The following is a 22,828-nucleotide window of genomic DNA, read 5'->3' on the forward strand; positions in this document are numbered from 1 at the left end:
TATATTATCTCCCAGCATAATCTTAACAAAACATTTTAGTTAAATGACATTTGATGTATTTTGAATCATAACACTAATTAAATTAAATGTTTTACAGTTGCTTATGGTATTAGATTTGCCTTGCATTTAATTAATTCTAACATAAAAAAACCAAAACAAATATTTTGAAGACTTCATACTTGAATCTTGGTCTCTATATGTACACAATGTACTGTATTATGTATATAAATATCTACACAATAAATTCATTGGTACATATGTAGCAATAATTTGAAGGCCTGTATTATTTTATAATTTTGAACTATGTTTGAATATGTTTTTTATGATATGTTTTTAACAAATAAATGGATGATTCATTTTCTCAGTGTATCTGTAGCTTTTTTGTCACACTTGCTTAGTACTACCTTTCTTCACCACTGAATAGAATAACTTTTCTAATAACTTGATCCTTTCCAAGTTTGTTGGATTATTTTTCCCATCCTAACGTTCCAGGCTGCTCATCTGGCTATGCTTATTTGGAATGTTGATAACATTTTGAGGACACCATGTTGGAGAAATAGGGAATATAAAATGCCACATACAAGGGCTGGGTTTACAACATACTAATTCTTGATTTCTTTTACCAATGATTGTTTGTGTAAATCATCCATGAATGATTACTATTAAGCCATAAATCATGATTTACAAACTACAAAAATGTTTTTTCGGAGAGACCAGCCTATCAGGGCAACCTGGTCTACCCAAATATGGGATGGAGCATACTGCTTCCACTTTTGCCTTTCAGCCCCAATCCAGGTGCCTTTGCAAGCAGTTGCTTCCACGACAAACTATTTATAGCTACTTCAGGTTTTTTACCTTTCATCAGCTAGCTAAACCCTTCTGGAATTCCAGGAGGATATGGCTAGCTGATGAGAGCTAAAAAGCTTGAAGTAACTATACTAGTCTCCCTTTAAATTTAATACAAATTTAAATTTAATACAAACTATAAAGTTTCAACCAATTTTAATTAAAAAACAAGGACACCAAATAATGTGCTAACAAGATGCATGAACTTAAATTTCATAACTTTCCTTAAAACGTCTAAATTTGATGTCTAAATGTTACTTTTTGACTTTGAATTTGTATAATGTGTGAATCCAGATTCTTTTATGATGTGGTTTATAGTTAAGGATATTGTGTGAATCTAGATAACTATAACTCTTGCTACCAAGAACTTCACAAAACTGGTAAATAGGTGTTTGACCAAAGACAGCACATGTGATCATGAGAATTTTAACTTCAATTCTTTGGTGCTTGGAGTTAGAAATTTGGAAATATAAATTTCAGGTAAGAACTTGGACATTGTAGAAGGAAGTGAGAATGTTGAAACACAGCCTGTTAAACTGTAAACTATATGAACAATTAGGAAAAAATAAGCTTCAAAGATTTGGCCTTCATTGTCTATCTACTAGTGTTCAGAATGTAGAACATCAATATTAATTCTTTTGAAATCTGTAGCAAGTGTCCCCATAACAAACAACAAATTATTGCAGTTGTGGAGAAATAAGAACAACAACAACAACAAAACCCTTGCAGCACAAAAATGCATCCTTCCCCACAAGGATGATATTCTTTCCCAAACTGGGACTTCATTTGAGGAAACAAAACTGGTCCAGAGAGTTTTGATAGATCATCACTTTTTCTTTTATTCACTTCCTAACAAGAACAAGGGGGCAGTGATGTGGGGTGGGGGGGAACTGGGGCTTGCACTTTGATTAAATGGAATCTTTCTTTTCACTCTTGGCAACCACAGAAGTATTCTTGTGCTGACACTCTCTGGGCAGTGCTATATTTATCTTGTAGCTGAACACACATTTCCAAGAGGTTTTTCAATAACAGAAAGGCAACCAGCCAAAGCAGTTTTAACCTAAGAAGTTTTGTTCCAGCATCATCAGCACTGTGTTGCTTGCAGAGGCCAAATCGTGCAATAGCCAGGAAGAGTTAACTGCTGCCTCAAAACAAAGGAGTCTCTCTCTTGCGGGTGGCTTTGTGAAAGACTGAGGAATAGTTGATAAGATGGAGTTCAACAAGTTTCTGAATGCATCAGGGGGACATCAAAGAAGGCAAGAGGAGGCTTTTGCTGGTGCAGGCAACAGCGAAGCCAGGGTGGACGATGATGTGGATTTTGTACAAATGTATCTTAGCTGTTTACCTGAGGGATATATGAAGGCAAAATTTACCCTGACAGCATATCTGGTGTGTTGGCTAATCTGGAAACTCTGTAAGGTAAGAGATTGATTTCAGTAATTCAGCTAGGAAGAAAGTCCACAGTAGCAAAGGCAACACGAGGAAGGTTGCTAGGTGAGGAAGATAGCATCAGAGATTGTATCAGCTTCTAGACTGGCACAGGCACAGCATGACTGTGGATGGCCATGCTGTTGGCAATAGAGCATCCCTTTTCCTGGAATGTTTATTGCTAAATAATTCCATTTGGCATCAGATCAACAGAAGCAGGATATATTTTGTTCTTGGAAACATTATAGTGTAATTATTTCAAATATGATGCTACATATATGCAGAATATTTTTTCTTTGTTTTTGTTTTTTATAAGACTGAGCAGCCAAACATGTTTTTAGATTTGTTTTATTTGCTGGTTTAACATTTCAGGAATGTAGAAACAATTGTAAAACATGGAATCAAGGAATGGGGATAAAAGAAATATTAGATGGATTTTCCCCAGGCAAATAAGGCACATGATCATCTAAAATGCTTCTTCTCAGCCTCCCACAAAACCATTAAATCCAGAGTCTAAAAGTACCTGCTCCTTCTTTCAGTGACAGATGGAGAAGCATTCAAACACTAACATTGGGAGACAGCACTTCTGTTTCCTTAGATCTGCCCCTTGCACTAATTCATACTTCTTCTCCACCAACTTTCTTCCCAGTTGTCACTGAAGAAGACTACTTGTAGGAGTGAAAAATATGCTTTTGTTTATTTAAAGCAGTGAGGGAAATTAGCAAAACACTAATAATAAGTGCAACATTTTTGGTTGATCTGGAATATAACTTGACACTGACTTCTCAAAACATTTCCAGTTTAAACCCTGTTTCTCTAATCCCTAAAATAATTGGAACATATAAATATGAAAAGACAAAATGATTATGAAATAGGGGCATTAATTTGTCTTCCCGTAACAACTGGGAGAAGGCTCCTTGGAATTTAGTGGGACATTTTTAAATATATGTGCTTAAGGATATACACATTTATTTTAAAAAGACATATCTATTTCAACTAACAAGTTAAAAAATCAAAATGCACTTACTGAAACTGATTTGAAACAGCAACATAATATAATGTAGCCACATTTTATAGAACATTTGAACAAATGTCTGTATAACTTATATTTTTCCATTTTTGAGACGGATGTGAGAGGTTTGGTTGAAAGGGTTAAACTTAAAAAAGATGTCTACAATAATTTATGTTCTAAAGCTAATTTAGTTTAACATATCTCATTGGTTGGAAAATTCTAATAGTAGTTTAATTTCTTTGACATGTAGAAAAACTGACGATAATCAAAAATATTACTTTTTCACAATCTGTTGGTCTGTTCTATCATTCTAAAGTAAGGATAAACACAATTATGTATTAAGTGATATTTATAAGTACCACAGTCATATGAATTTTATTCAAAATTGAAGTGATGAGATATGTAGGCCAGCAAATTTAAAGTATATAAAATTGTATATTTGCTCAAAAAAGCAGTTTGCCTGTGCATGAAAATTATCTGCAGCACTAAATGGTTACTAGAATTGGCATCTTTCATCCTGAAATTTCAATTCAAGAACAATTGTTTAGTGTTTACCCAAATTACCAGTATGTGAAAGTTATAGATACTACCACATTTTCAGGAATAACAAAATTAGAAACAGAGTTTCATATTACATACATAAACACACACACACACGTACAACATATTATAGACCATTCCACTCATATTCCTTGTAACATTCAGATATGATTTATATTAGGACAAAATGCATTCTCTTCAATGATGGATTTCCCACCATAGGAGGATGTATTTAAGAGAAAGTACAGAGACGTTCTTTCATTTTAAAGCATATCGGATTAAATTCTCATTGTTCTCCCATCTTGAACTGAGAGAAATACTGCTGACTAATGGACCTATGCTAGACGCTTTAAAAAGATGACAGGATCTCATTAACAGGTTCGCACGTAAAGAACAAGTAAGTCTGGGCTGAATGTTATGAATAGATTCTATTATGAATGGCAAGAAATACAGCATTCTTAAATCATGCTTGAAAATTTATCAGACCTTCTAGGAAGGGGTGGGATTCAAATTTTTTAACAACCGGTTCTGTGGGTGTGGTTTAGTTGGTGGACATGGCTTTGTGATTATGTGATTGGCTAGGTGTGGCCAACTCAACATCACTTACATTCAGGCACGCATCTCGTCGCCTGGCCTCTCATGACTGTGGGGATGCTGCAACAGTCCTAAGTGTAAAAAATGGTCATAAGTCACTTTTTTCAGTGCCATTGTAACTTTGAATGGTCACTCCACATAAGCAAAGTACCAGCAAAGGAGGGGAAAAAAACTCCAGAGACGTTCCTGAGACAGGAAGTCTACTACTGCCAAGAATGTAATAAGGGTTAATGGAGAGGCAGTTTCTGTAAGCAACCCCAGAATGTTTCCTTCATGCCTTTCTTACAGGATTAGGCCAGTAATTTCTTCTAATAATTGGTTATCCGAACTGCGAATGTTAACAACCAGTTCTAGCGAATAGGTGCGAACTAGTAGAATCCCACCCCTGCTTCTGGGACCTCTTTGCATCCAATCACCATTTATAAGAGCTAAAAATATTTTTTTATTCTGTATTTGCTATTCAATAACCTTTCCCAATCTGACCAGCCACAGGCAGTTCACGCAGACACTGGTGTCTTGTTATTCGATTAATCCAAACTGCATAAGGATGACAGAACCTGTTGTATTCTCCCTTCTTCACTCAGTCAACTCCTATACCTCTCCAAAGATAGTTCATTCGAATTCCCTCTCTCAGTACACTCACCTCATGTCTTTTGCCTGGCCAGCTTTCTATAGCATCAATTTTTGAATCTAGAATGTAGCAGACTAGATTCTCTGTCCATTAAGCATAAGTGGGGAGTGTAAGTGGGGAGCAAAAGTGGAAAGAGGGACCGAAATAGGATATATGATACCAAAACTTGGTAACATACAAAATGTTTTGCATTTCCCCATTATCAGCATCCCATGCCCTTAGGGCCTACTTCAGGAGAGACTGTAGATTTATTTTTCTGTCCCAAGCATCCATATCTCTTCCATCTCTTTCTATTCTGCTAAAACAATAAGTAGGCAGTGAGAAGGAGCCTCTTGCAATGTGACTTCAAATATGTATGGTTACAAAGAACATGCAGCATAATTATTTCTCACACAATGGATTTGAATGAAGGGCCTTTGTATACAACATCCATCCTTGAATGGAGAAATTCTTTGAAAAAAATTAATGCAAAACCAGCATGCTTTTAAGAATTTTCCGCTGTTCTCATCTAGCAAACATACAGAGGGACGGGGTGATTCTACTGAAGTCAGAAAAGACAGAGCACCAGAGATGAATGGTCTGGATGAGTTGTTTGTGCTGGTTCCTTTCTCCCTTTCTAATTTTTGGTATTTGTATTTTGACAGACAGCCTGGGAGAAAAGATACTCAGCCATTCAAAAGGTAGGATTTCACATCGATTACCAAATGACATACAATAATTATTATACAATAATTATTAATAAGTATTTCAACATTATTCCTTAAGTATGACTAACAGATAACAACAATCTAAACACATAGTTTATTAAAAACATTTTTAGGTTACTTGGTTTTAGCATGTGCTGCTTAACCAGAAATCATCAATATACTTTGTAGTTCTTAAGGCACGGGAGGATAGAGAAAGCTACTACATCAATACTAGTTGCAGCACTAAACTGAATAGAGTTTAGAAAGAAAGTGTCATTAGTGAGACTTCACTGCCAGCCTCTACATGCTTATTTGAGTAAACTCTATTAAATTCATTCAAATTACTTCTGAGTAGATATACATGGTTAAATATTTTATTATTTAAATTCACAAAATTAATATTCTATGAAATCCATAGTAAATATCAATTATTTTCCATTTGATGATTGTATTTCCAAACAAAAAAAGTTTTGAGAATGACAGTATAATTTTTAAAAAAGAAAATAATAATAACAAATTGGCAAATACATTAGCAGTCAGTGTTCCAATTATATTTGCAACTTAGCATTCACACTTTTCTGTCTCATGTAACATGGGCCCCAAATGTCCCTCTCCAATTAGAAAAACAGAAACAATAAGTCAACAAGCATTCTGGAGTTTACATCTTTTTTGTGCTTTGCCTTTACACAAAGCGGCTGGCAGGAGCCTGACCCCCCAAAAGCAAGACCTTGCCAGAACTGACTAATCAATATTCAAAAGAGATGGTTGCTCATTATGCAGTCATTGAATGCTTCTAGAAGTTGCTCACTGTGCACTTCTCATTCTTTACTCTTCTAATCGCATGCATTACTGCGCATGTACGCACACAAATGTGCCTCCCACGAGGCATTTTCTGTTCAGCATGAAAACAAAACTTTTAGCAAACTCCATTCAGCTGTAGCTCACTGAGGCCAGAAATTGGTATGTTGTTCCAGCAACAAAGGGAAAGTTGGGGGTAAAGCCATCCCAATGCAAAAATAGCCTACTTTAATACTACAGAAAGAGAGAGAATGAGAATGTGCATGAGATAGGAAACAAACAGAACATAATTCTGACTTTTTTTTAAAAAATGAGGAATGATAAGAGAACTAGGCATTGTACATAACTTATTTGTTTTAGCGGATCACTTATTTCCGATGTTACTGTGAGCAAAATTATTCAACCTTAACCTGTTTTGTGCTCCATGTAGCTTTCAGTCTCTGTATGGTTTCTCTAGAAGCCAGGGTCCTGGGCTCCTCACTGTCATAGATTAAACATAATAGCTACATGTGGCACAAAGAAAGTATTGATAACAATATTTTTGTCCTGTGAAATTTTATTGTTAATTCTGATCATAAAAATGCCAGGGTTGTTCCTATTATTGATAGAGTAATTTGGATTTGAAACAAATGTATTTTTTAATTTCAAAGAACGCAGTAGGTCATTGGACAATTCTCACTGGCAACAAATTGATTTATTGTTGTTTTTTTTCTGATAAAGAGATAATCTCTGAAACGGCAGTGTCTAAAAGTCAGTGTAAACTCAAGCCCTAAGTAAATGAAAACAGTTGGATCTCCGTTGAACAATAGAAGCTGCAATAAATTCCAAGTGTTTTTCAAATGTCAGTCTCCACGTCCCTGTACTAATATATTTTGAGTGAATCATGTGGCTGGCCTGAATCACACAATTACTTTTCTTATCACCACTAGGGCATAGTTTGCATTGCACGCTGAAGAGGGAAAACAAGAGGCAGCTGATATGTCTGTTAAGGCAAGCTTTAGCAGGTTCCAGATACACAAGTATTCTATTTCTGTGCTCCTGCTTTGATTGTCCACTAGCCCTGCAGTCTTCAGCTAAAGATTGGTCAGAATATTAAACAGTGGCCTGGTACATAAATATTGTATGCCCTTTATTAAGCAGTTAAAATTAAATAGCGTCCACTTTGCTTCCTATAGTGCTGTGCTATGCTACGCTATGCTAATTCAGTTTCAGAGAGCAGTTTCCTACATTTATTTACAACCATAACTTGGTCAAGAGATTTTTGCATCTTGATAAATATAACAAAAAACAAATTTCCTGTGAAAAAAAACAGTTTGTTTCTATAATAAGTTACTAGTCCTTTCTTTTTGTTAGTATATACTGTGTACAAGCAAGACATATTTATTTACAGCTCCTCTACTGTTTGTATAGGATTCTTAATTGTTGGAAGTAGAACTTTATTTAAGAACGCTCTTGACATGTTTAGAACAGAAGCACATACATTTTTGTGACTAAGAGTCACCTCATTATGACATAGTGAAAAGGGCTGTGAAAATGGTTGCAAGGATGTTACATATATAGATGGGACTAGGTTTTGTGTGTGTGTGTGTGTGTGTGTGTGTGTGTGTGTGTGAGCTTTGAGTTGTCTGTGTTCTTTAAATTCTGATATTTCTGTTTAGAGTGACACTGCAATTTTCATGTATTTCCATCTCAACGTGTCAGTTAACAGTGATGATGTTTTCAATAATTATGGGAAGGATAGGAAAATGGACTCAGGTCAATAGTTACTTGGTAGGATAAAAGCAGTTTTTCCATGCTCTACGAGTGTTGTATGTCTCTCATGCTAAAAGAAAAAGAATTTTGTCTCCTACCTTGTTGCTCAGATCCTTTTAGATGCTGCTGTTCCAATTCTTTGAGACTTTTTCAATATATGGAATGGTTTTCCCCAATCCAAGAAGGAAAGATAGTATCTTGCAAAGTTATGTATACTTATCATTTCTTAGTAATAATTCACCAATTCTTAAATTGAAAGTGTACATCAGTAATATCAGTTTAGCCCTATAGATTTCAGAAGTATTAGATAAAGTATATAGTTATTGAAATTTACCAATATTATAAATAATCAGAACTGTGTTTGTAAAAAATATGACCACAATGCCATCTGCTGGCTGACAAAAATGCATCCAGTTAAAATCAATATTCCTAATCAAAGTTGTTGAGACTTTTTAAAATGTGACTGGAAATATCCTGGCTATCCTATGTTAATTTCCACAATGGATACTGACATTTTTGTAAAATGTAAGACAACTACAACAATTCTCAGAATTGTTTTAGCAAGCATGATAATCAGAGTACCAGACAGTTAAGGGAGGGCGGGGTGCGGGGATGACTAGTCTAGTTAAGATTAACTTGATATGGATATGTTCACACGTTTTCCCACATATTCACATGGGTTTCTTGGTAACAATATGCAGCACTTTTCAAAACATTAAACACAATAACTGTTGGGTTATTTTCTCACTAAGATTGGCACTCGGTGAGAGTGGAAACAAAGCCAGGGAACCTTTCTTTGATTTGTCCTGTATTCAAATGATAAGGCTAGCAGCACTTGCTTCCCTCAGTCTTATGGTAGAATAGCATTCTTTGATAGGGATGGGTAATATAATCTATACTGACATGCTTCTCTGCCAATTGAATTATGGAGGATAGCATTTCAATATGGCTTGTGTTCTCAACAAACCCTATTAAGTCACTTAATAGTTTTAAATATGTATTACATAATTTTGCAATTGCACATTTTAGTTTTTTAAAAGCTCTCAGGTAGCTGCCAAACACTTTGCTGAAGAAATTTAAGTTTGCCCTGAATCTTCTTTAATGAAAGCAAATGCAAGTGTTTCAAATGCAAATATTACCAAATAATGTATTGTGTGATGGTCCTGAGTTTTTTAAATTGTTCATTAATTAAAAAAAAGAATGCAAATTTTCATTAAATTTCTTTTCATTGCACAAACAATCAGTAATGAAGTATATAATCCTCTCAAATGAAAAGATTATTATGCAAAATTTGAAGAATGTCTACAATATTATTGTTTCTAGCAGTATGGAAACCCATTGAATGAAATGGTAAGTTTTTCCTGTCTGATGAGAAAGAAATTATAATCAAATCTAAACTGGGTAATTTCAAGTAAAACTAGTTTTAAGTTCAATTATTTCTAATTCTAGTAGCTACAATAAATTATTTGCTTCATGCAAACATTTCCCATGCATCAGCTTGTTGGATAAATTAGCATAAACTCCTCTCTTCAATTGTTACAACAAGGAATGTATATTACACAGAGTCATATTTTACCTAGCCTTTCTGAATAAACATGACACATCTTGCTTTAAAATCAAAAAATGTAAATTCAATCAACCTAGACTGTTATGCTAAAATGCTTAAGTCTGAAGCTTTCCCATGGTATTTGATTCTTAATTTCTTATCATGAGTTTAACTAATCTGGTTTCCATGTTTATTTTTCAACAAAATTACTTTACATCCTTGAACCATTTGAATAGAAACACTGGTATTGTCTCCCATTGGATTGATGGTCATGTGATCAAAAGTCAGGTGCTTGGCACTGGCATGTATTTATGACAGTTACACTGTCCTCAGGTTATGTGTTATGTGTTCACCATTTCTAACCTTCCCAGCTGGTTTCTGACAAGCAAAATCAATGGGGAAAGCCAGATTCACTTAAAACTGCATGATTCACCTAATAACTGAAGTGATTCGTTTAACAACTGTGGCAAAAAAAGTCATAGAATGGGATACAAATCACTTAACAACTGTCTTGCTTAGCAATGGATATTTTGGGCTCAGTTGTGGTTGTAAAAAAATACAAGACAAGAAACCATGATGGAAACTAAGGAGAGAAATAACCTAGAACAAAGGAGAACATTCCTAATAGTTAGAACAATCAGCCAATGAAATTGTTTGCCTTCAAAAGTTGCGGGTGCCCCATTCACTAGAGGCTTTCAAAAACAGACTGGACAACCACTTGTCTGAAATAGTACAAGATCTCCTGCTTGAACAGGAGGTTGGACTAGAAGAGCTCCAATGTCATTGTTCCAACTTTATTGTTCTATGTTCTACATTCTGTGAACTGTGTGTATAAAACTATTATTTATCTAACCATAGTATATGCCCTTTGATATGCAGCTTTCAGGAAACTGTTTATTTTTATACAAAGATTATTTCATTTATTTTTAAGCCCTTTGTACTTAGTCTTCATATGTGTCCTATGTTTGTTTATAGTACTCTGTTGATATATAGTCTTAATATAAATATAATATTAAGACTATGCTTAGGTATTAGAGACACATATTCTTTTTATGCCTAATTTGATTAATATTATATAATTTTTCCATGATATTTTCTAAGAGTTGCTTACCTAAAGTTCAGCTTTATGTTTCTTGTCTCTAGTTAAGTCCTGCACTTTTTCAATTTTCCATTATTACTAAATTTGCTGTTTGATTTGTATTCTTTCAATTATTTCTTCATTTTGTTATTTTATTTTTATTTCTGATTTGATAACTATCATTTTGTCTAAATCAACATCTTTACAGTATTCCATCTTGTCAGACTCACTTAAAGTGGGCAATACAGAACCTACAGATTTGTTCTCCAAAAGAAGAAAAAAATGTTGCTATCTTAGGTAGAAAGATTTTGAAACTACCAATAATAAACAGTGCCAGCATCTGCAACCTATATTCTGGTTTATAGCAGGATACTAGTAAACACACTATATGTTTGTGTGTTTGTGAGGCACAGTATTGAGGACTTGGAGTGTTTCCCAGAAGGACTGAAACATTTCCAACATAATATATTCTTTATCCCACTCATTTTCTTCTTAATCTGTGGCATTCATTGGGCTACAATAATACAGCCAAAGATTTGATTCTAACTGAATTTCAATCCTGTAATGAACAAATAGAAAGAAGTTTCATTCCATGATACTTTCTTCTTTTAACCAAAAATCAAATAAGAAGCAAGAAATTATAATGCTACACCTGTAGAATACAACTTTTGAAAAAGAGCACAGCACTAATTGGGATGGAGGGGGAGGGAGAAGCAAAGAAGAATGTATGCATAACATACTATTTTGAGTCACATGTAAAAAAAATATATCACACAGAGTTGATCTGAATAGCTTTTACAGATGGGTTTATAAAGTTTTGCCAGAATAGGCCTTTGTAACTTCTAGAATCTGATGCCCAGTCTATTAAATGCAGACTTGAAAGAAAGCAATGAATGATGAGCAGAAAGTGTGAATTCAGCTGCCTGGCAATAAACAGTAGATGGCAGAGCTCCAACAAGAGAGCAGCAACTGACATTTCCACTGGCCAGCAATATAAAGTCACATACAGGATTATATAGAAGGACACAATAATTTTCTGACCCTGTTTCTGTTGTCTTCCAGAAAGCTAAAATGTTGAAAACCAGACTGTGTCCACTTCAGCTTGTTTGTTGCCTAGAGGAGCTTTTGCATTTATTATTATTAATAATAATTATTTGGCATTTTCTTGGGAATGCTTGGCAAGGGAAAGTGCTTAACATCTTAGAAAAAGAATTTTGTTTGAAACCTTCACTGGGGACTAGTTGTTTGGTAATAGTTCATGAACAATACTCTGATAGAACTTTCTGATGGAAAATTCATTACAGAGCTGGTTGAAATGATGAACGTTGTGTAAAATATTGTAGGTAAATAGGATTCCCAAAATGCAGAATTGTCATTTTGTGAAGTTTGGCTTTATTGAGCCTGGAGCTCAACAAAGAGAGTAATCATATAAAAATGGAAAGAAATTTATCTTCCAAATGCTTATGAATTGGTTAATGTTTGTTATTCATCTTTTGAAATATCTTTATATTTGAGAAAGGAAAAGATGGGACAATATGTTTTAATATGATCTTAATGTTAAATTTAAGAATTGAATTATGCCTGTGAACATCCTTGAAAAGAATAATCGCACCTGAGCAAGGATTAGTGAAGCATTTTTTAAAAAGTTCCATCCTACTAGGAAAAGTTCCATCCTACTCGGAAAGTCAGCTACAGTATGCTCTGCGTGTGTATGCATGGGAAGAAATGCTAAATGAGGTGACCTCAATTAACAATCTTTTAGACAAAGATCAGGCAGAGCAGTGGACAGAGACAAAGTATATAATTAATCTCTATCTATATCCCATTTCTCTTTATGGTCAGTAAGTCATGAGTAGGTAATAAAATTTCAGTGCTACTGGATTTAGAACTCTAACAGAGTCAACATTTAACTTAATTTCAGACAACACATTTTTATGATCTTTCCCATACTTTGTTCCGCACATCTTCCAATCTAAACAAGATATGATTATTTGGAATCCCCAAAATCATTTAAGAAATTCAGACATTTTTGCTGATTAGATAGATTTGTTGTTATAGAAATGGCTAGTATATATTACTACGTAAAAGTTAAAAAGTTGAGGCTGATTGTTATAACCTTATTCTACTGTGCTAAAAAGAGCTGGAAGCCAATGCTTTTTTTTTTCTTTTTTCCCTTTCCCCTACCCTTTTTCTCCCTTACTTTCCCAATATTTTCATTTTTCTCTGTATTTTAAATTTTGATAAACTATAAAAAAAGAAAAGAAATTCAGATGGAAATATTTCTTATACACCACGAATTAAATTGGATCATATTTGGTATTTTTGTTGAAAACATGTATTATTATTGTTGAAACCACAATATAAAATTTTGTGGCCAGTTAATGTTAATTGAACTTTTGTTCACCAGCACCTGTAGATTGATCTGTATAGAATTATGAAAAACCAATTTCCTATCTAAATCAGCACCAAACATCAATCAGTAGTGAAGAGTAGTACCATATGGAGATAAATTTAGTAGCTTCCACAGCTTCTGATTTCTGTTACTTTCAAGGTTTATCAAAATCTGGATTGGAGTATGTTCAAAAGAAATTTTCATTTGAAATAAAATTTCATTTTCTTAGAGAACACAAAATTGTTGGCAAACAAATTATTTTTATTATTTTTAATATGTTGTTGAATTTTGAAAATTTATAAAAGGTGTATTTAGGAATGAATGTGGAAAAAAATTAAATATATACATGTTTATATTGCATTTTTTCCTAATGCATATTTTCTGCATGTACATTTTAAATAGACGCCCTCCCATTTGAGCTAAATTTCAAAATAGATTTCAGTTGTTTTCACTAAAATGTCAACTGGATAAATGCTTTAACAGCACAGCCCTGTAAAGTCTACTTAAAAGTGCACCTTCATCCTGAATAAATAATTATAAGCTTGGAGTCTCTGAGTTTTCATTTAACTGTCCTCGTTTTGATTAGAAACCTAGGAAGGTTTTTTTTCTTCTGTGTACTGCTAGGGCTACGTCACTAGAAAATTAATGAACGTGCAAACTGGACTGCATGCATGTGAAAGGGAAAATAAAAGGTCATGCTCATGCATCTTTCTCGAGAATGGAAATGGCTCCCTCCCTCCTTCATTCATTGTGCCCTTTCAGAATAGCTTTTGGTGCCAGAGTGAAGGTTCCCAGAACTTTGTCCTTCTATGAGTCTTTCTTCAGCATTATCACCCACTGAAATTCACACAAGACCAGCACTAATCTTCAGTTTTCTTACTTTATTTTCTTACAGAACCAACCTAATTCAGTCTTAAAAGTTATGTCCCAAGAATGACTATCTTGTTTCATAGGCTATGGTAACCTTTGGGGTTGTTGTTTCAAGCACTCTGCTTTTTAGAGTAGACAAGTACTGGCTTCTGATTTATCTGTGAAATAAAATAATGGTTGCATAATTATTCTCTGCTTAATGGTGTCTCCTTGGAAACAAGAGGTCTTGAACCTTTCAGAACCTTTTGAGGGTGATTTTTGTCACACTTGGCAACTGTCCCGTCTTTCCTTTACACTTATGAATGCTCTCTCGGGTCTTCTTATAGGCTCCTTAAGATGCATGTGAAAAAGAGGCATGTGCAATGATCAGAGATGTCCTTTCTGCTAAACAAAGCAGATCAGCCTGGGATCTTTAAAACAAGGCAGTTACTGACTTCAGCACAATATTTGGGTTGCAGTTCTAAGGATTAAACTCTAATGATGGGATGGTATGAATGAAAATAAAAGACTTTTTCAACTTCTAATTCATATTTAAGGATCTACTTATAGACAAGAAGAAGGAAACATAGTTCAGTAGAATAGTCCCTGCTTTGGATGCAAACAGTCCCAGTTTCAGTCTTTAGCTTTTTTTAAAAAAAAAAAAGGGTGTGTGGGGGAACCACCTGACTCTGGTTTCTTCCCCAAACCCCAAAAACTTTAACCTTAGACTGTCTACTATTGACCTCACCCCTTTTCTAAGAGGTCTGTAGGGGGCGTGCATAAGTGCACCAATGTGCCTACAGTCCCTGTCCTATTGTTTCTTTTATTTTTTTATTTTTCTTATATGTATCCATGTATTCATAACTATGTTTTTACTTATACCTATTATCTTGTAAGCAATTGACAAAAAATAAATAAAATAAAAAATAAAATAAAAATAAAATAAATAAATTAAATGAGAGGAAAGCTCTGCCTGGAGAGTTTCTGCTGATCTGAGGAGGCAGTTCTTGCTAGACTAAACACACGAACTATATAAAGCAGTATTCCTACATTTTTAGAGTCACGTTTTGAAAAGCTCTGGAAGTTATTTCCATTTTATTTAATTGTGCAAAGTGAGCTGATAATTGTGCTTAAAATTCACCAGTCTCTAGTCAAATGAGCAGAATTTAAATGTCATCTTGTTAATGGCTCAAGTTGTTGAAGATATAGCCTTTAATAGCTTATCAGTTGATTTAAAGCTAAATGTATTTCATCTGTAGCCTTTTAATATGTTAAAAACATTAAACAAATCTATATTTACTCACAGCACATTTGTGTGTGTGTGTGTCAGGGAGAGAGAGAGAGAGAGAGAGAGAGAGAGAGAGAGAGAGAGAGAGATCGACCCTACAGAAGTATTTTCTGCACAAGTTTGGATCTGTACATACATACGAAGAACTGCAGGCAGGGTCTTCAGCAATGAGATAGCAGCCTATAAATTTAATAAATAAAATAAATAAAAAGTAAAATGCTATGTATGTCTGCATACATGTATTCAAGTCTCTCTAGCTCTCTTATGTTTCTAAACTGCCCATTTCCCACAATATACCAACATCCATCTTGTGATCAAGATATTTATATACTAAGTTCTCAAGCTGCTTTACATATCACTATTAACGATTGTTGGGAATTATTTTTCCCCAAGCAACAGTCGAATTAGATATATGGGCATGTGTTTGATTTAAGTAGCAAGAAAATTATACCCTTAAGAATTGCTGTTCCCAACAACATAGGCAGCGTGGTCACAGTTTGCCACAGTTTGCTCATGCATCACGTGCCACATCATAATCAAGTTCCATATTTCCTACCCTAATGAATGATGGAAGAAAGCTCAGCTGAGGCACCCTTTTTTCTATTTGTACTACTACAGTAGTCAGCTTTGACAGTGCCAATTGCCTGTTTAAAACAAGTGAGTCATAACATCTCTTCACTCATAAATCAAGCAATGAGCAATCAAGTAATGAGCCTGGTGAATCAAGAGCATGAGTGGGAGGAAAAGAACCCAATGGGCAACCACAAGTGTTCTGCCTTGATGTTGCATGAATTGACATTTCCCAAACAATATGTAATCAAATTTATATGCCGCTCATCAAAACACTGGTATAATAATTTTACTTTCCTTTGGTTTCAGCTTTTATTAAACCCCATAAGTGAAAAACTGATTTAATATTGCCAAATTTCCTGCAGTGCAATAAAGATAATACTATATTCTGGTTTATTCATTGACCATGATATATAAACAAATACAATTCCTAAAACTCAGGGGAGATAATAAGGGTATCATCAATCCTGGGACCTCTGGGACCAAGTGGTACCCAAAAGCAGTATCAATGCAGAGCTGGTATAAATTTCTTTCCTCCCTCTTCAAAGATATATTCATATTTTTAATTGCTACCTTATTAATTGTGGAACAAGAATTACTAAAATAAATGGAGTTTTTTTTAACTGCTACTATCTTATGGTATTGGGAACACTCTGCCCCTTTTTTTGATCATAGTAAAGAAAATTATTTTAACTGTCATTCCAGTTAAATATAAAGAAAATAGCAAAACCTGAAACAAATACTCCACTATTAATTGCACATACTTTTAAGTGCCCACTATTAAAAGATACACTTCCAGAAACCTATTGGAATCCAGGAATAGCATAACTTTTCCTAGTGGCTCTCTTTGATATGTTGAGAGCACTGTAGCAGGAATGAGCTGGAGTCTCATTCACAAACATCATAAAAACCTGTCAAATCACTTTCAGGGTTCTCCACCCATCCACTGCCTCCAACTAGATTTTGAGGTGTCTGGGTGAGGCTATTTCCAGAGGTGAAAAAGTTCTGCCTAAGAAGGTAATTTTACCCCTGCCCCCCCACATACCAAACTCCACCCATATAACCCAAGTAGATGCTTTAGCAGACAAAAATAAAATAACAAAATGTGTGTCTTACAATCAAAATCCACACAGTACATGTCATGCACAACTCAAAAAACCCCAACCTGCTCTCAACCTTCCTCTCACAAAGGCTGCCTTGCACCCTTACTCTGATATTGGATCAACTTGTTTCTCATTTATAAACCTAATAAACTCCTTCAAAATCCTTTCATATTTAGCAGTAGTATGAGCCAGCAGTGCTCAAAGTGCCACGCTGACTGAGTCTAAATCAACTCTTCATTTATGATGGCTTCTCCCCGTGATGGAATCACGGTAATGGTAAAATCATGATAATGGACAAAACATTTTGGCAAGACATTGCATCAAATTTCAGTGGTCCTGTAACAGTCAGATCAGTGTATTAGTTGCAAAACCTCATTCATCTGTGTGCTTAGCAAAGCAAGGATAGATAAGTTCAGTCTCACATATAAAATTGTTCATTTTTTATTCTTCAGCTGTACAACTCTCTATAACTGTCTTCCTTGATGTTTTTATAATCTATCCAGCTCTCTTCCCTAAGAGAGGATCATTCACTATACCTGCTCTTCCCTCCACTTACCAATCTGTTAATGGCCGCAGCAGTAGCAGCAAGTTACCATTACATTCAGGCTGAGCAAGAATCTTTTGCATACCACCAGGTTATTTCATTTCTTGCTTCTAATTTCTCCTTCACATAGGACTTTTTCTTTCTTTTTCACTCCCTCCTCCCCACACAATGACTTTCTGGCTCACCAATGATGCTTCCTTGGCCTGCTTAACTCCTATATTCTCTATCCCTGAGCATGGAAATTGGTAATAGTAAGCAATCCAGAGTTGGTCATACTCTTTATGTCACTGTAGCGTCTATACATTCTAGTTATTGCCCAGATAACATAGTATTCAACACTTGGTCGTAATGATCTTGGGTCACTATGATGACAGTTGGAAGTTTTGGGACTTTCCACATTGATAGGATTTAAATTTCAGATTAGCCATGAAATTTTTGGATGGCTTTAAGGCAGATATTATAAGATAAGGCAAATAAAAACCAACATGTTTTAGGTGTTAACATAGAAATTACTACCAGAAGATGGTCTATAATTATTATTATTTTCACATTCTATGCTAAGCACATTGGGCTACAAGAGTATTCCACAGTTCTTGGTCTGCAGCTAGAGTCTCTGCATCCTTCCATTTAAGATTGATGTTTTTCATATCTTCCTGAAATGTTTAGCACCAAGTTTTCTTTGGTCTTCCTCTTTTCTCTGACCATCTGGTGGTATCCAATTGATTGTGGTGTTTGTTGGACGTTGCTCACTTATATGGAGTTCAGTAAAGTGCTTTCTGGTAGACAATATTTCTGTTATATACTGCATTGCTTACGTTGCTTTGAGAATATGTGTCTGATTCTGGCAGCCAAACTTTAAAAGGGACAGGGAGAATTTGGGATGAATTCAGAAAACTAACAATACGAAAAAGGGACTGTGACAGATAGTTAAAAGAGCTAGATATGTTTAGCTTTCAAAAGAGAAGATTGGGGAGATTATCTTCAAAAACTAAAATGTGCAACAGAAGGAGAAACTGAGAAAAGGACAAGGATGCAGTACTTGAAATTACAAAACATGATTGAGCTGAGGTGAGAATCAGAGAAGGAGGAAGTTAGATGTTTGACCTTGGACAGTTCTGGATGAAATAAGGACCACAAGAAACTTATATGTTTAAATTGTACATACAGTAGAAATTCAGGTCCGATGTTCAGAAAACCAGCAAGGAAAATATATGTAGACACATAAAGGTCTTTTTTAAAATGCAGTTTTAGGTAGACTTACATATGTTCCTATTCTCTTTTCTTCCATCTCTTTATTTGGTCACAGCCTCAGCTCTGAGACAATCCATTTAGCTTTTATAGAGGATGTATCCTCTGCCGGGCTGGTAGGTTGCTCATCTCAAACATTTTATGGATTTTACTTCTGATAAATATAGAAGTTGCTAGGATAGGATTGCATGCCCTTACTGCTTTTTCTGAATTAAAGATCCCAGGACAAGGGTTTCTTGCTTTTGGGGGGGGTGGGGTTCCAGTAGATGAAGCAGCAAAAAAAAGATACTGGAAAATATAGAGCAAATATCTTCAAGCACAGATACTTGTTCATGTTCAGGCCTAAATTGTGCTGATAAGGGCAGTGAAATGTCAATATTTCTCTGGCATTATTGCATAGTGAATAATGGAATGCTATCTAATAGTCTTGTTTAAGAGACTTAATTGAGACAGGGCAGGTCAGTAGAATTTCTTTTAGATTGCTGTGATAGTTTGGAAAGATTTTACTGATAAATAGTTTAGAATTAAACATTACATTAACAATACTGAATAAGGTAATTGGGGTAAACATAGAATGCACACGCAGTGGCCTTGAAGGGCTGGAGAAAAAGCTGCTACCAAGGTAACACTCAGATAAGTGGGACTTGAGCCGAGGTTAAGAAGATAATTTGAGAAAATGTCTCAGACAAGTCCCTCCCTAGTTTACATGAAGGTAGAGAGGAATGGGGAAGCACATTCAGACCCACATAATTCTGTTACTGTAGCTATTAACAATAAAAATAGTTCTATCTTAATTTGGCCTATTGTAGTATGTGAGAATGCCTTGAGGGATGAGAAGAGACACTGAAAATAATAATAAGAAAAAAGCCCTAGGAAATGATCAACAAGATATGGGGACCCTCAGTGATGATCTCTCTTGAAGGCATCATGTCTTCATCATGTCTAGCCCCATGATGTTATGCAACTTTTGTGCAGTCTTAAAGCTTCCATCTTTAGGAAAGGATTTTACTGTGGATGAATCCGATGATCTTGATTTGTTGAAAATTGAAAGGAGGGTTGAATTGACATGTCCCTTATCTTAATTTACCCACCAGACCCTGTGCTCTGGTGGTGCAGTGTTAGAGTGCAGTACTACAGGCTACTTCTGCTGACTGCCAGCTGCCTGCAATTTGGCAGTTCAAATCTCACTAGGCTCAAGGATGACTCATCCTTCCAATCTTCTGAGGTCGGTAAACCGAGGACCCAGATTGTTGGGGGCTGTACTCTGTAAACTGCTTAGAGAGGGCTATAAATGCACTGTGAAGTGGTACATGAGTCTAAGTGCTAAGTGCTATTGCTATTAATCTCTGAGAGATGCTTGTACAATTATTTTCCTATAATAAAAAATCAACATGGAGAAGAAAGTAAGGAAGGATGAATGGAAGGAAAAAAGAGAAAGGAAGGAAGGAAGGAAGGAAGGAAAGAAAGAAGGAAGGAAGAAGGAAAGCTTCTTCTGATACAGGTGTGGAAAGGGAACTTCACCAGGACAGGAGTGACACCCAAGCAGAAAAAATGCGAGGGGAACATCAGGCTAGCCATAAAAGCAAACTTGCATAGGAAAAGAGATTTGATAAAAGGTATTGAAAGAAGCCCCCTAGACAAAAGCCAAGTAATTAAAGCTAGGGAAACAAGAAAAAGAAATCCCTTACAAACAAAAGGCCATGCCAAATCAGCAAAACAAATAGACAAAAGACCCATAGCAGACAGGAGATTGCCACTAAACAAATATAAGAAATGAAACTAATAATCCAATCAAACCACCCCGCAGAGTTTACCCCCTGACGGAAATGAAGACAACCCCCCCTGACAGGATTTAAGCACTCACACACAAAAGGAGAAAAGGTATAAAAATCAGGAGTTTATTACACAAAGCTGGCTAGCCCCAGGAACGCAGACTTCTTGCTATCTCTTGCCTTCCTGAAAATTAAAGAAACTTGCTTCCAGGTAGCTGCCTCTGTCTGTGTCCTTACTCTGAAAGCACTCCCAGCAGGAAAAAAGAACCCTTGGAAGAAAGGCATTTGCCAGCCTTTCAACACAGGGACTGGGTAATACCTGAGAAATCCTTCAAAGGCTGCATAATTTAAGTAAGGGAAGAAAAAGCCATTACCAGAAAGCATGTCTACCAACATCATGTGGCCCACAAAGAACCAAACAGGAAATGTGAGGGATGATGGATGGTACGTTTTGGAAGGGCCATTTCAAGGAATTCCTAGTATCTAAAAATGATGACCCTCAAAGTTTATCTCTCATTTCACCTTTCCTGATGGAAAAACTGAAGGACCTCAGTGCCCTAATATTTAATAGTCCAGGAATGCCTCAAAGTAATTTTTATCCCTGTCAAGTCAAATTCACTTGCTTTAATTCTGCCTCCAAAACAGAGATTCCTCAATCTTAAGAAAGACAAAACCAATAGCAGGAAAGCAATTGTATCTCTCTATACAATAAAATAGCAGATGCAGTATTCAGCATCCTCCCCAAACCCCTCCCCTAAAAGTCTTGCTTCACAAGCACAAATGAAATGAATAGGAATCCAGCCTGGAAGAACATTTTGAAAGGTTGATGCTGGAATTTAGAAGCATTTCTGCTCATGCTTGGGTAAAGGAGGTAAATACTTCAGCTAAGAAGTCACATAGCTGAGATGGGGATTTGAATCTGCTCCTATCTAAATACCGAAATAACTACATCATATTCTTCTTCAGCTTACTTTACTTCATAAGATTCTTCTAAAGGCAAAATCACCTGTAATTATTTGGAGAAGGGGTAAAATAACAACTAAATGTATAAAAACATACTTTTGGGTTCTTCAAGCTGTTTTTGTGGTTGGTTTCACTATTGTAAATGTCATTTACAGTTATTATGTGCCTTGAGCTAAGGATTCAGATGAGGAGAAATGAAGCAAGGAGTTAAATATTTCCTAATTGAGGTAACTCTTGGCAAAAATAAAATGTGGAAGGGGAGAGGCAGAGGAAGACAGGATGTAAATGACCAACAGTGTAGTTTCTCTTTGAGTCTTATTGACGATCGACTGGTTCTTTTGGATGAGTTTACAAATGGTCCTTCTTATTTTACATTCAGCAAATACAATGGTTAGTATTCTGAGCATGCCCAGTAGAAGTTCTTTGGGACCAGCAAACTGTGAACAAACCTGTTTGCACTATGCAGCTAGCTCAGATAAGCCCTAATTGTTATGCAACTCCTTAGCATAAGCTCCTGGCATGGCTCATATGATTCTCTTGTACTAAGTCTGTCCAAAATAGCAACAAGAAAGCATGTAACTAAAGACACAGCAGGGGTTGTAGGAATTCTCACAGGCCTTGGATGTTCCAAAGATTGAGCAGCTCCTTATTACTTATTCCAAAAATGCTTAGCATAATGTATTTTCTCCGGAGCTTCTTCAAGGTAAGAAGTTTTAAAACTTTTTTTTTCTAAATGGTTTCAAATCTTAATTGCTAGAGCTTGATATTATAAGGTTATAGATTTGAATGACACTCCAAATAATAAATTCCCAGTTGTTAACATAAATAATCACATGCTTTTTTCAGGGGGTGTATTTTATGTTATTTTTCATAAATATATTTTTTAAATTTGTAGTCTACAGGGTAACTATGGAAAATAACTGTCAGAATATTTTGATTCCTTCAAATAATTCAATATGCAAATGATTCATTTTGATACAATGTTTTACTTTTATATATATCCTAAGCATTTTTCTTGGCATTTAAGCATGTATAACTAAACTTTGTTTTCAAGTTATGCATACATTTGTAAACACCTCTGAGATGCAATAAATTTTGTGTTCAAGTGTTAGGGCATTGCTGAATTTCATGAACTGGGTCACAGTTTTATCACAGTATTATCTTGCATATAATAATTACTTAGAGGTT

The 22,828-nt window shown here is 35.3% G+C and overlaps 1 protein-coding gene across 3 annotated transcripts in view; it reads left to right on the plus strand.

Moving 5' to 3' along the window:
- Positions 1-1,964: 1,964 nt before the first annotated feature.
- The window catches only part of ARHGEF4 (Rho guanine nucleotide exchange factor 4), a 151,923-nt gene continuing 131,059 nt past the window's right edge, over positions 1,965-22,828 (plus strand). For all 3 annotated transcript variants that reach the window (XM_087932988.1, XM_026701274.2, XM_087932989.1), the window contains exons 1-2: positions 1,965-2,265; positions 5,696-5,731. In XM_087932988.1, coding sequence (XP_087789114.1) covers positions 2,056-2,265; positions 5,696-5,731 — 246 coding nt within the window. In that variant the 5' untranslated portion in view covers positions 1,965-2,055. The remainder of the gene's footprint in view (positions 2,266-5,695; positions 5,732-22,828) is intronic.

The sequence above is a fragment of the Pseudonaja textilis genome, chromosome 4 (assembly GCF_049901715.1).
Source record: "Pseudonaja textilis isolate UNSWEBS1 chromosome 4, rPseTex1.2, whole genome shotgun sequence".
Taxonomy (NCBI): Eukaryota; Metazoa; Chordata; class Lepidosauria; order Squamata; family Elapidae; genus Pseudonaja; species Pseudonaja textilis.